The sequence below is a fragment of the Rhynchophorus ferrugineus genome, unplaced genomic scaffold, assembly GCF_030347505.1.
Source record: "Rhynchophorus ferrugineus isolate W39M unplaced genomic scaffold, kcgeb_rfMv2 rfM2, whole genome shotgun sequence".
Classification (NCBI taxonomy): Eukaryota; Metazoa; Arthropoda; class Insecta; order Coleoptera; family Curculionidae; genus Rhynchophorus; species Rhynchophorus ferrugineus.
This window is the reverse complement of record NW_027472581.1, coordinates 39,376,445-39,389,876: the sequence shown is the minus strand read 5'-3', so window position 1 is coordinate 39,389,876 and position 13,432 is coordinate 39,376,445. Positions and strand designations below refer to the sequence as shown.

At 32.8% G+C, this 13,432-nt stretch overlaps 1 protein-coding gene across 2 annotated transcripts in view; it reads left to right on the top strand.

The window, feature by feature from the left end:
- The first annotated feature begins 1,302 nt into the window (after nucleotides 1–1,302).
- Nucleotides 1,303–13,432, top strand: part of fng (fringe) — a 271,035-nt gene continuing 258,905 nt past the window's right edge. The window contains exons 1-2 of one of the 2 annotated variants that reach the window (XM_076397533.1): nucleotides 1,303–1,663; nucleotides 5,670–5,915. In XM_076397533.1, coding sequence (XP_076253648.1) covers nucleotides 1,361–1,663; nucleotides 5,670–5,915 — 549 coding nt within the window. In that variant the 5' untranslated portion in view covers nucleotides 1,303–1,360. The remainder of the gene's footprint in view (nucleotides 1,664–5,669; nucleotides 5,916–13,432) is intronic. The other variant, XM_076397535.1, reaches the window with a different exon arrangement.

Sequence of the window (13,432 nt, the reverse complement as noted above, 5' to 3'; positions counted from 1 at the left end):
CAGACACTCTAAAGATATCAACTGAACGTGTACGTCATATCATTCACGAATATTTGGGTATGAGAAAGCTCTGTGCAAAGTAGGTGCCGCGCGAGCTCACTTTTGACCAAAAACGACGAGTTGATGATTCAGAGCAGTGTTTGAAGATGATCAAGCGTAATAAACCCCAGTTTTTGCGTCGATATGTGACACAGGATGAAACATGGCTTCGTCATTTCACTCCGAAATCCAATCGACAGTTATCCGAGTGGACTGCACACGATGAACCTGCTCCAAAGCGTGGGAAAACGCAACATTCGGCTGCAAGGCTATGGCGTCTGTATTTTGGGATGCGCATGGAATAATTTTCATTTACTACCTTGAGAAAGGGAGGACCATCAACAGCTACTATTACATAGCTTTATTGGATCGTTTGAAGGACGAAATCGCCGAAAAACGGTCGCATTTGAAGAAAAAGAAAGTGCTGCGTCATCAAGACAATCCACCGTGTCACAAGTCAGTGAAAACGATATCAAAAATCTATGAATTGGGTTGCGAATTGCTTCCTCATCCACCGTATTCTTCAGACCTGGCCCCCAGCAACAATTTCATGTTCTCAGATCTCAAAAGTATGCTCGCTGGGAAGAAATGTTCGTCGAATGAAGAGGTGATCGCCGAAACTGAGGCCTATTTTGAAGCAAAGGGCAAATCGTACTAAAAAAATATTTATTACCCTTGAAGGGAATTATGTTGAATAAAAAAAATAATTTTGACAAAAAAAATGTGTCTTACTATGGTAGGCCAGGGAGTTTTCAATTAACCTGTTATTAAGCTAAATTGTGTGTATATAGTAGAATATAAAATACATTTACATAGGTTAAATAAAGTTTTTAAGGTTTTGTTTAAGGTTGTTTATTTTTATTTAGATATTACAACGATTATTATGTACACATTTCATTTTAAAACATTTTTTTGTGTTAAAAATCTAAGTTTTATTATTTTTTATTTTTTAGTGAGTTTCTTATTTATTTTTTGAAATCGGTTAAAAATATTTTATTAAGTTATTAAAATCGAATTAGACCAAAACACATTAATCAGCAACATCCTTACTATTACTATATTACTACTAGAGATAAAAAGTCCTATTAAAATGTAAATAATAAATATTAACATTATTATTAAATCAAGACACATAACCGTGTCTAATTAAATCTTTAAAATGATAATTAAGTTTCAGTTTCAGTGGTTATTCGCGTCAACACACCGGCTTCTTTGACTCGATGCGGCAACACCGCCACTACCACCATAACCCGCCAAACTGAATAAACACGAAACATGGCTTCGGTACAACCAGTCGTGTTTATGTACTGTTACGGGTCGAATGTACAGTCGGTGCTGGTCTACGGGTACATTCCTAACCTCTTCGTTTGTTTACATTGACCGTTTGTGTAGTTTTTCATGGTTTCGGTGGTTGATTTCGTCGTATTCGTTCGTAATAGACTGTCACCAATGCGCAAACTGGATAATGAACAGAACTGAAGAGATATTTCTGTTAACAGAGACCAAGAAGATGCATTTTCGACACCGAAAATTATTTCAGACTCTTACATGTGTAGTGTTGTTTTTGTATAGTATACTAGTTCTTTATCACAGTTTTTATAAAGGCGTTAGTAATGCTCAGAACGTGAGTATTTCACTTTATTATATTAATGTATTTGAAATTAAAATTTGTTACTATATCCCACGGAATATTAACATTTTGTTTTTTTATTATTGTTGTTAAAATTCACTAAATAAAAATACATATCTTATATATTTTTGTTTTATAATTTAATCAGGGCTGAACGAGAACAACTTGTTTTACAACTGTAACATCAACAGGTGGTGTTATATATGTATAGCCTTTTTTTAGATATTTTATATAGGTTTTTGTTTAATAAAATTGAATCTATTATATATAGCTGAATTTTATTTTTAACAGTAGTAGGAGGTTTAAGCTTCATTTTATTGAAAATTAAAATAGCTAGATTCTTTATTAAATAGTGCAGTCCATTCGGTTGAATACATTTCTGTTATCGAAAATGTTAATGGATCATGGATTGATCATTATGTAATCATTGATCACATCTTATAAACCGTCGAATTAAAAAAATTAATAAGAAAAAGTCTTCTTTTAATTGCTGTTAATTCAAAAAATATTACCACAGTGAGGACGATGGTGGAAGAGGACAATCAAATTAATTACCAATGTTTTGACCTAAACTATATTATTTAATATTGTTAGTAGTATTATTAGTATTAGTATTATTAGTATATTAGTTAATATACCTTTGTAACCTTGTTTTTTTCTATAATGTAATAATTTAAGTGCAATATTGTCTTATGTTCTTAATGATTTTTAAAACAGTCTGGCCGATATCCAATTAATTTTTTTTGGGTATTGTACAGATGTAGACAAATGTCCCATAATCGATGGAATTTCGAGATTCAAATACCTGAAAACATTCTCGTGATTCCTTCGGTCGGAAAAAGCTTAACGGACACATCCGAGATGTTTTAATGTCGGTGTAGATAACTTCCAACACTTGGGAAGCAACCAGGATATTTATTGCCAAGTTGACAGAGAATTACTTAGGTTTCTAAGGATCTCTAAGGCACATGGAATATTATATTACCAAGGTTTCTTAACTCAACTACATAAGAATTAAATAATAATTGTCTTGGATGCTGTAAACAAATAATTAAATATCAAATAGTGATTAATTAAAGTTAATTAAAATCATCTAAAAATATTCCTGAAAAAAATATTTACTATAAAAAATGTTTATAAAATAAAATATTCTGTTATATTATACTGAATATATAATACTGAATAATTTATTTACTAGTATAGGTTTACTGGTTTTACCAATTTTTGTTCTGCTGTTGATTGATGTGTTTTCAACCATTCAATGTATTTTAATGGTTACTACTGTTCTCAAGATATAAAGAATATATGAACAAAATATAGCTTATTGAGTCATAGATAAATAATATAATTGTCTGATCTTATTATATATTTTAAATTACAAATAACAACTTCTACTTACAGGACTTGATTGCGATTTAATTTTTGTGATTGTGTGAAAATTAGCTTTTATTATTAAATAATTATCAACCAACTGATAGTCGCTAGAGACTATATTAGTTCGTTCAACAAGTTTATGCAAATTAAATGGATATGGAAAACGGATTTTTAATGGAAATTTTTTATTAGTTTCAGTAAAAATCTGGAGAATGAGATGGGGGTTGGAACGATTCTAGCTTTAAATCAATGATTTTAGCGTGGGTTTTTATTGTCAAGAAAATGTTGGTTTTGATCTTGGAAAATGATTTTGTTTCTGTAAATACAGCATTTTTCATGAAGTTTTGAATCCAGATAAGAGGTATTCCGTGGACAGAATTATTTTTGCATCCCAAAAATCTAACACTTTTGTAACCGATTTTTGAACGGTAATTCGTTTTAGAACCCGAGGAAGTGCCGGATTTACACCACTTTTTAATCTTTTGTTTTCATTCAAATTCTTTGTAGTAGAGACAAGTCTCGTCAATCGCATCCATCCTGTTTTGCAAACATTTTTTAATTTAAATTTCATTTAATCATGAAATTGTTGTTATATTATTAAGGAACCCTTATACAACAATATAATATATAAGCATTTTGCTATATATTATATATATTAAGACAACTGAATGTAAGATGCCGTACATGTCGCTGAAAGACGCTTAATATTTAAAAACAATACACATTTTCTTTTTTGGTTATGATCATTCATCAAGTAGTTCACCAAAACTATCATAATTTAACATATTTGCGGAATCTTATATCGAATATATCTAGTGTTTCTAGTATTGTGTTATTATATAATTAAAATCTAAGGTAGGGGTAAACAATTTGGATATTTTCTAATAGATGTTTTTAGAGTTGCATATCTTCATATAATTCTATTTCAATGAAGCTATGTTTCAAAGGTAACAGTCTATAGAATATTCTACATATAAAATTCTATATATAAAAGTAGTAATTCGTTTACTCAATGCAAATTTTTTGCACTTTAAAAATGGAGTTAACCTTCTGGATGGATATTTTCGTCAGATTTTGCTTCTTTACTTACAGAAAAAAAAATTAAAAATTCATCGCAGGTTTATCGAAAATTGGATGGTGGTGAGTATTTAAGATAACGACAGATCCTAAGGTTGGTTTGTTTGTTCCTATAATTTAAATTTTAAAGATGAGCCTTTTTTTGTCCATAAAATCATAGAAATTCCTAAGCATATTCTATGGTCAAGACTGACATATTTCATCTCATTTCTTCAATTTTACATAGTTTGGTTGACGCAATGGTAAAGGCGACAGGACTGTTCTCCTACTGTTGCGATAGTCGCGGGTTCGAATTCTGCTGGGGAATGGTCGTAAATTTATGTTTCTGATTGCTTAACATTTGTGATTGTCTTAAAGTAAGTTTGTAAAATCTGACAAGCAAGCTTAATACTTGGACTTCTCATAAATTAACAGTGAAAGATGGCTGGGGATTTTACTTGTAAATCGCTACTGAAACGAAATCGAGTAATTTTTTAAACGAATCACTACAGACGATGAATAGTGTATGATAATAATGTGGGAAAAGCGCTGTGGTCAAAGATTTATAAGTGGCTGGAAAAGGTTTGGTGGGATTGGAAAGGAATTGTTTATTTTAAAATGCTCTAACTTGGCCAAGCCTGGTCAACAACTAAACGGTTGACATAAGCGATTAAGAAAATAGGAAAGGCGTTGCCTCCCATCCCAACAATATTAGGCCACACACATCTTTAAATGACTCGGCAATAGTTGGATAGCTGAGAAGGGTTCTGATGAATCCACCTAATAATCCGAAACTTATCTCGTTCGACTACCATTTATTCTGCTTTCTGCAAAGCTCTCCTAATGGTGGTTTAATGGCTGGTTAAAAAAAGGTTGTGCAAGTCATTTGGTTCAGTCTTTCGCTCAGAAATATCAGAATATCTTCAGTGTTTTATCGAATTTATGTATCACTTGTACAATCTTTGTTTCAGCTTTTTCACCTTTTTGTTATGTTTTAGTATGAGTAAATATGAAACAAGAGAATTATAAATCGATTATTTAAAAAGATTTTTCGAATATATCATATTCATTATTCATTCTTTATTAAAATCTGTGAATTATGCCCTACAGTGGTCAGGCTTCTAAGTTTAATAATTAATTCTTTCAATCATTAAATTTATCTCCCACGGCCTAACGTCCGTTCTGTCATTCCAATACAGTTTCTTTTTATTTTAAACTGACTTTCACACGCATAAATTATTTTAATAAATTAGTATTTTAATAATACTAATAACATCAACCCTAATAGCAATAAACAGTTTTAACTATAACGTGTTATAAATTGAATAATTGGTCCATTTTATTTACTGATTTACTGAAATTTTACCATCCCGTCGTTATTTATTAGCGGCTTTCGTAACTGTACCGGTGAAGAAATGACTTTTTGTGAACTTGTAGCGGGAAAGGCTTAATTGGCTCTCTAATTGAGACTAATTATCCTTCTACAAGAATTAGATGAACGGAAACAAGTGTTAGGTTTTACCTGGAGGAAACGTTAAAAACTCTCTAATTGTTTTATTCTCGTTTACAGGACGAAGCAAAGAGCAAAGTGGTCGTTAAGAAGCACGTTTTCGAGCGTACTTTGGCTCAGGAATCGTCGTCCTACGATGGATATAGCGTATCGATGTCAACGGAAATACCTTCAGCAACGGCTACCGTTAAACCGCCCACCATTACTCTGGATGACGTTTTCATTAGTGTGAAAACCACCAGAAATTACCACAACAGTAGGCTGCCCATTATTCTGAAGACGTGGTTTCAGTTGGCTAAGAAACAGGTAAATAGTTTGCACCGTTTTAATTTACGTACGTATGTCGCTCCATGAATTTTATGACGATATTTGGAAGTGGCGAATTAACAGATAAATTATTTCTACCCGCACCGGCAGATTGGTGTATACGGGTACCAATAACGTTTTATAAAGACGTTCGACCTTTATTATTAATGCAAAACTATTCATTGGAAGAATTGTTATAATGAGTGGAGGATTCTATTAATTTTATTTTTAAAGTTTTCTGATGCATCGCAGAAGGTTCTTACGGAAAGAAAAAGTATTTAAAATTTGCGTGTTTGATCGTTTGACAGTTGACAGTGTGACAAATGCCGTTGAACAGTTGCATCGGTCGGCACATATCGATCAAAAATGTATTGATTAATTTCTTTACGCACAGTACACTTGATCTGAAATTTTATCCCGTTTGGGTTTGTTTAGTGTCTTTTTGTTCATTGTAGTTAGTTCACCTGACAAACCAACAGAACAAGATCGATCTTACAGGCCTATTTCGCTGCTACCTGTGATATCAAAATTATTTGAGAAACTCCTATTAAAACGTATTAAACCATTTACAGAAATACCAAATTGCCTACTACTGGTATCATATCTTTTCGAAAGAAAATTTAGAGTCGTGTATAAAGGAGCATTTTGAACACTTAAACCTATTTCGGCTGGAGATCCATAGGGTAGGGTCTTGGGACTCCTCCTATAACTGTATTTTGCCGACGACACAGTTGTCATGTCAAAAAATATGTCTCTGTTTAAGGCTATAGAAAATGTAGTGGTTAACAAGATCTATAAATGGACTAGCGGCTGGAAAATACATCTTAATAGCTAAAAATACATCTATATTAATTTTGCGTTGCGGCAAAATGACAAAAACCTAATTATATCACTTGACAGATGCCCGATTCCTCAAGCAGAATCAGTTAAATACCTCTTTAGGATAAATGATGTGGCTCGGTGAATGGAGGTAAAACTAAATAAAACAATGGTGTTTACATTATGTGACCGTTATTTATTGAAGTAATATAAAAATATAAAAATAAAAATGATAAAACGGATGGCAGCGATGTTACCTGGTAACGAGGCTTGGGCAGTCGATGGTGGCATGTATACACCAAACGAGGGTTGAGCACTGAATGAATCGAAATACTCTTCAATAACATCCCAGATAAACATCTCAGGGTTGCCGCCAGCTATTCGTTATCGTGTTCTAGTTGGCGCTACTGGCACCCTGCCCGTGTTCAACATCTGGGATTATATTTCTGGGTATTTTGTAGACCGTTATTCCACAATGTAAAATTCGACATGTCTCAAGGTCGCTACAATACTCCCCTGCCAGAATTTTACATACAATTACTCCAAGCAACAAAAATACAAAAATGCATGAAAAAACATCAAATACAAAAAAAAATTATATACCGAACAAAATGTGCTGCATGAAAAGGGCTTTGAGAAATATGATAATTCGAACGGTTGCGATCTGGTACGGCTGTTGATATCTTCCGGTCCTACAGATACCGTTGCTTCATCGTCGCTTTGACACTTGAATGTGGTCCATCGACGACGTTGAGAACAAGCTATTTTTCGGACAGGGCTTCCGTAATCGACGCTGTGGGAGGATCAATTGTTCGACGACGTGGTAGCTTATTTTCTTCGACGACTAGACGTTAGCAATTCTAGTACCTCGGCGAAGACATGACGAGTTTACGGTGACTGCAATCGGTACCTAGTTTCTGGAGCTGCTCTGTGACTAATCCGTAGTCACATACGTTACGGTAATTCAGAAATAACATATAACTACGGTATACGATCGAAGCTGCCCAAAGCCTTTCAAATCAAAATGTCTGCCATTATGACGGAGACGGCGAGCGAAGGAAGACATTATGATTTAAACATAGCGCCAAAAGAAATGTTTAGCCGAGACGCTGATCATTAAGCAGTGATGTAAAAATATCTATGAGTTCAAAAGATTGTGAAAGAAAAATTTGACAAAAAATTTAAAAAAATGAATTGGAAATAATGAAATGAATAGGAATAAAATGAAAAGGAATATTGAAGGTAAAATCGAAAACGAATCGAATTAAAAATATTTAGAATTTTGTAAAATACACCATGTTGCACGTACCCTCCATTCGCGAGTCCAAACCCAATTTTGCGAAAGATCACGTCGGGGTCACCACTTTAGGGTAAATGATGTGGCTCGGTGAATGGAGGTAGAACGAAATGAAACAGTGGTGTTTACATTATGTGACCGTTATTTAAAAAATGTGAAAAATACAATTAATAAAACGGATGGCAGCGGTGTTACCTGTTGACGAGGCTTGGGCAGTCGATGGTGGCACGTCTAAACCAAACGATAGTCCAGTACTGAATGAATCGAAATACCCTTCAATAACATCCCAGATAAACGTCTCGGGGTTGCCAGCTATTCGTTATCGGGTTCTAGTTGGCGCTGCTGGCACCCCGCCCGTGTTCAACATCTGGGATTATATTTCTGGGTATTTTGTAGACCGTTATTCCACAATGTAAAGTTCGACATGTCTCAAGGTCGCTACAAAAGAATTTGATCCTCATATAGTCCACAAGCCTCGTACCGTACAAAATTTTCCATTTTTAAATACTGTGATTTTAGGCGAGAAACTGCAACAAGAACAGTCCGTTCCGCAAGATCACGTTAGCCAAAACTGCGTCACGGCACGCCGCGAAGCAATATAGCGCGGTAGCTATTGTTCTTCAAACCCACAAAATCTCGCCGTGACTCACGCTGCGTCACCTCACCAAGCTGCGTCCGTTTTTGCGCCTGGCCTTCTGGTTGTAGGCATAGGAATCCTTAGACTGTGCCCTTGTACTTGGACAAATTGTAGATGTAAATAAGGCATTTTATTAATTCAGTATGATATTCAGCTATCATTCTGATATTTATATTATTTTTTAATTATTATAAATATATTTTTGAAGACAATATTAGATAGATTTGGTTTTTTTTAATTTATATTGAGATTAAATTATTTTATAGGACTTTATAATATTATTCGCTATAAAATTTTAATTTCGCTTGAAAAATATGATGTGCAATAGTTTTACTATTTTTATGGGGTATTTTGTAAGTGATTTAGCCGTATGGGGCATTCGAAAAAAAAGTATTTATTCTTATATTTCCTTCTTCCATCGGAATCTTCTTAGAGGAGTGAATGTTCTCGTTAACTTGGTTCAATTCGGCTGATTTTTTAACCGTCATTCTCAGTCTGTTATATTGTATTAATAATCCCAAGTACTTGAACATTTGTACAGTTGATCCATCCGGATGCCACTAATATCTACAATTGCTTGCGTCTGCTGTTAATTCTATAATTTTAGCTTACATGTTATATATTGTAAATTGAAATCATAACTCGCAGCATTATTATGTAAATATATGCAAGAGTATATTTTATTTATGTGTTCATAATGTCTCTGCTCTTTGTTATTTGTTGTAGACAAAATTACGATATCCTTTCGACCTGAAACCATTTCTTTTTTGTTTTTGTGTACATTTCAGGCGTTTCTCACGGGTCTTTCCCGCGTCTTTATCTAAATATAAATATTTATATTATATTGACTTAAGAAACTATGAGAATCTTACGAGGCAGTATTTGAAAGGTTCGCAATTTCTTGTAAATTTGCGCAATATGATATGTCATATATTTAGTACAGAATTTATCTCGCCGTGTACACACAAAAGGTGGCAGATGGTTCCTTTTTAATAATAATATTGAAACTTCGAAAAACACCTGTACACATTTAAACATTATTTTACAATTAAACCAATTGTTAATTATTAGTGTTTTTTTTTCATGAATATCAATAGATATTACATCAGTTTTTATAATCATTGTGTTGTTGTTTGGGTAACAATTCTTACTATAATAACAGTCTAAAAAATAAAGAGTAATTATCGAATTTTAATAAAATATCAATTATTTAGCGACTCATATGGCAGGTTACATCATTCTACTGGAAAGTTTAAATCGTCTAATAGTGGTCATGAAATATTACTTTGTATGTATTTGTAGCGTTCCCCGTTTGCCATAATGCCATTACCATTTCCAACGCCATCATTCCATAATTTACACCAAATAGTTACTCTCTATAGATTCAATTGTCATAATATGGAGATTCCCAATATCCTAAATTCGTTATTATACTTTCTCTGTCTTTTTAGAGAATATGGTATATTTGTATTTGTAACTATACGTTTGAGTACTTTTGTTAATTGGTTTCTACCAAGTCACAATGTGTACGTGTACTCACGATTCAATTACGTGGTTGTGCGTTTGATTTATTTTTTTTTCTATTAGGTTAAATTACATCAAAATATATGTAAAATATAAAGCAAAAATAGCGCCCATGTATGTTTATTTTTATCTATTAATATATTATTACTAGTTGTTGTCTCTAGTAACTTAAAACTAGGTACTGATCTAGGGAGACTCATTGGCCCTTATTTATTATCTAATATAATAATAATATATCTATAATAATATATATCTATACCTAATAAAACAAGAGCTAGTACACAACATCATACAGTTTGGTTTTCTTGAATCTACGTTTAGTTTCTGGTCCAAGAGTTGCAGCACTTCGGGGTTTACACAGGGGTGGAGTCTTTCCTTATGTTTTGTTGCCAATCTCTTAATTTCCTCTATGGCAGTTGGAATCCGAAGGTCTCGGTGTAAGTAATTATTGTAGTATTTAGGTACGTCAACAATACTTCTTAGGTCTTTATCATATTGATTTGAACTTTGTTATATTAGTTGATCACTTATTATTGGTATACGAACAGTTTAAATAAGTTTATTCAATAAGCACTGATTTACTTCCGTTTTTTCATATCTGGGTCCACTTATTTATATTATTCATTCTCGCTTCACGTATATGGATGTAACACGCAACTTGTGACAATGTGACAAAGTTTTAGGTTTTCGAGTTAACACTTAATTTCTCACGTCGCAAAAGTATTCTAGTAATAAAAGTCATAACATCATTCAAAAAAGAACTGAAAGAGTAAAATAATGCCATACATACAACTCTTAGTAAGAAAACATTATGGGGTATAAGGGGTGCGTAGCGCAGTAAGTATGAAGTAAAGGGAGTTTTGCAGAAATGGAAACAGATAGGCCAAGGCTCGAGCTATATGGTGAAATCCATAGCCAATTCCCCTCGCCATCTTTGATAAGTCGCTGAAGATTTATGTGGTCTAGCGTTACTTGTGATGGCAGTAGATTGTGATCAGTTCTGCATTTTTTCTCTAATCGCCTGTTGCAAATGAAGCTATTTGTTTTAGAAGTTATTTGTTAATAGTAGAATATTTAGGTTACGTTCAATCATCTTATCCATTAATAACTTTATCCTTTTTGGTATCAATGCAGACTATTGTCATGTGGAATTCAAGTGTGGAGGTTCTCTTGGTATCCAGTCTAAAGAAAATAGTTTAGTTTTTTCCACTATATAGTCTGCTGTAAGTACTAGTGGATCCAACAGACATGGTCCTGTCTGAGCATTGGTTTTCTGTTTTGGATGGAATAATGTATTAGATGATGTACTGTAAGACGATGATCATCCGAATACATGCAACCAATAACAATTCAATTAGCGATTTTTTATATGTTCTTATAATCAAAAAATGTTAACATATTAAAATAATCCATCCGCCTATCGGGTCTAACTGTCAATCTAAACCATTCTCGAATCAACCAAAACACACACCATCAAAATCGGTTCAACTTTTTAGGAGTTAGATATACACGGACGTAATAATAGTATGTACTTATTTTATGTACTTTAAGCCATTCCTTAATTAGCCTTTGTTGATGCACTTTTTGGGATCTTCTCCTCCAGTGTACTGGATATGGTGAATTGTTTATATCAATAACTGATGGTTCCTCCAAGTTGTTTAAAAGGTGAATTTCAAACCACTGCAAAAACAGGTTTTGGTTAATTTCTCTATGGTTAATACCCTTGGACTTAGAGGAAAACACTAATTCTGCACCAGGAATAAAATTATTTCATTTATATTCGTGTTTCCAGCATGAAGTAGTTCTTAATGACATACACTTATGTCTGAAATGAATTATTAATAAATGTTATGACTAACAAAACCTAATCCATAATTTTTTCCATTAATTTTTGTTGCCTTAACGCTATATTTATTACCACCTTGTCATGAGTGACCCAATGTACCATTCTGAAATATCCACGTCTCATCTAAATATACTTTGATTTTGTTATGTTTTTAGAAATTGTATTCTTTTAAAAGCAATGCAACATTGTTTTAATGTTTTGTGGTTTATAACCCGTAATTATAATATTTTGAATAATTTTGCGTACGTTTAACAAACGGATCAGATAGCATTATGTCTCTTTTTAACTAGAATAAAATGAGAATGAAAATATTGTCTGATTCTGAAACGAATTTACTAATTGCGCCAGGCAATATATTAAACATCTTAATGACGCATATTCAAAAAAACTTTGAATATACTATATATATGTACTGGTCCTATAGTCGTATATGAATGATTAACCATGAATTATTTATGCTCATGTTTCTAAATATAAATGATTCGTAAAATGAAGAAAATTGTTATCGGCATGTGTGTTGTATGGACAAGTTAATCGTGAAATTCCCGTAAAAATATGTTCAATATTCTTCCAAAGGAGAATTCAATATCACTCTTCTTCGTCCTTTTCGAGATATTTTATTATATTTCTCAGTTCTGATAAATATTTCCAGATAAAAGGTTTCGGTTCCGGTTAAGTAGCTTTGCGCAGGAAAATTCCTTTTCGGGATGAAAAGTTTCTTTGCCGCATCGCACAAAGGGCTTCGGCTACGTGCGGTTTCGACAATAACTAAGATACTTCTGATGTTATTTTGCCTAACAATAAGTCGATTTTTTTCGGAATCCGCAAGTCTACTTATAAAATCAACTCTGATGTGATTAATGTTACGTTATTTTTCACGGTTTAGACACCTGGTTTTCTCTCTTAAGAATCTTATTTTCCCTCAAAAGCAATTTAAGACTCTTGAACTTCTTGATTTGTTGTTGTTTTGAAAAGGGGCCCTTTATTTTACATGAAGAAAAACTGTGTAAATCTTATTATTCCCTGAAGTTTTTGCGGATGTCGGCTGTGAATTACAATAAGCGGTTTATAGCATTAACTTTTCTTGTGTAACGAACTTTATTATGTTATTCAGTCAGTATTGCGTTGTAGTTTATATAATACGTCAAAAATATAAACTAATTGAACTTATTAGATTTAATATTTTGAAATTAAAACTTTTTCTCACTCAGTTTTTATGTTTTTTTTTAATTTAGCAAAATTTGTTATTACTGTTTGAAGAATAACAATATTTTAAAGTCAATCCTATATTAATTGCTTATAATTTATTGTTACTTCTTCGTGGTCTTTATGTACAATATGGTAGTATCGTCTGTAAATGTAGCTATTGTATGGACAATGTAAAGGACCGGTCC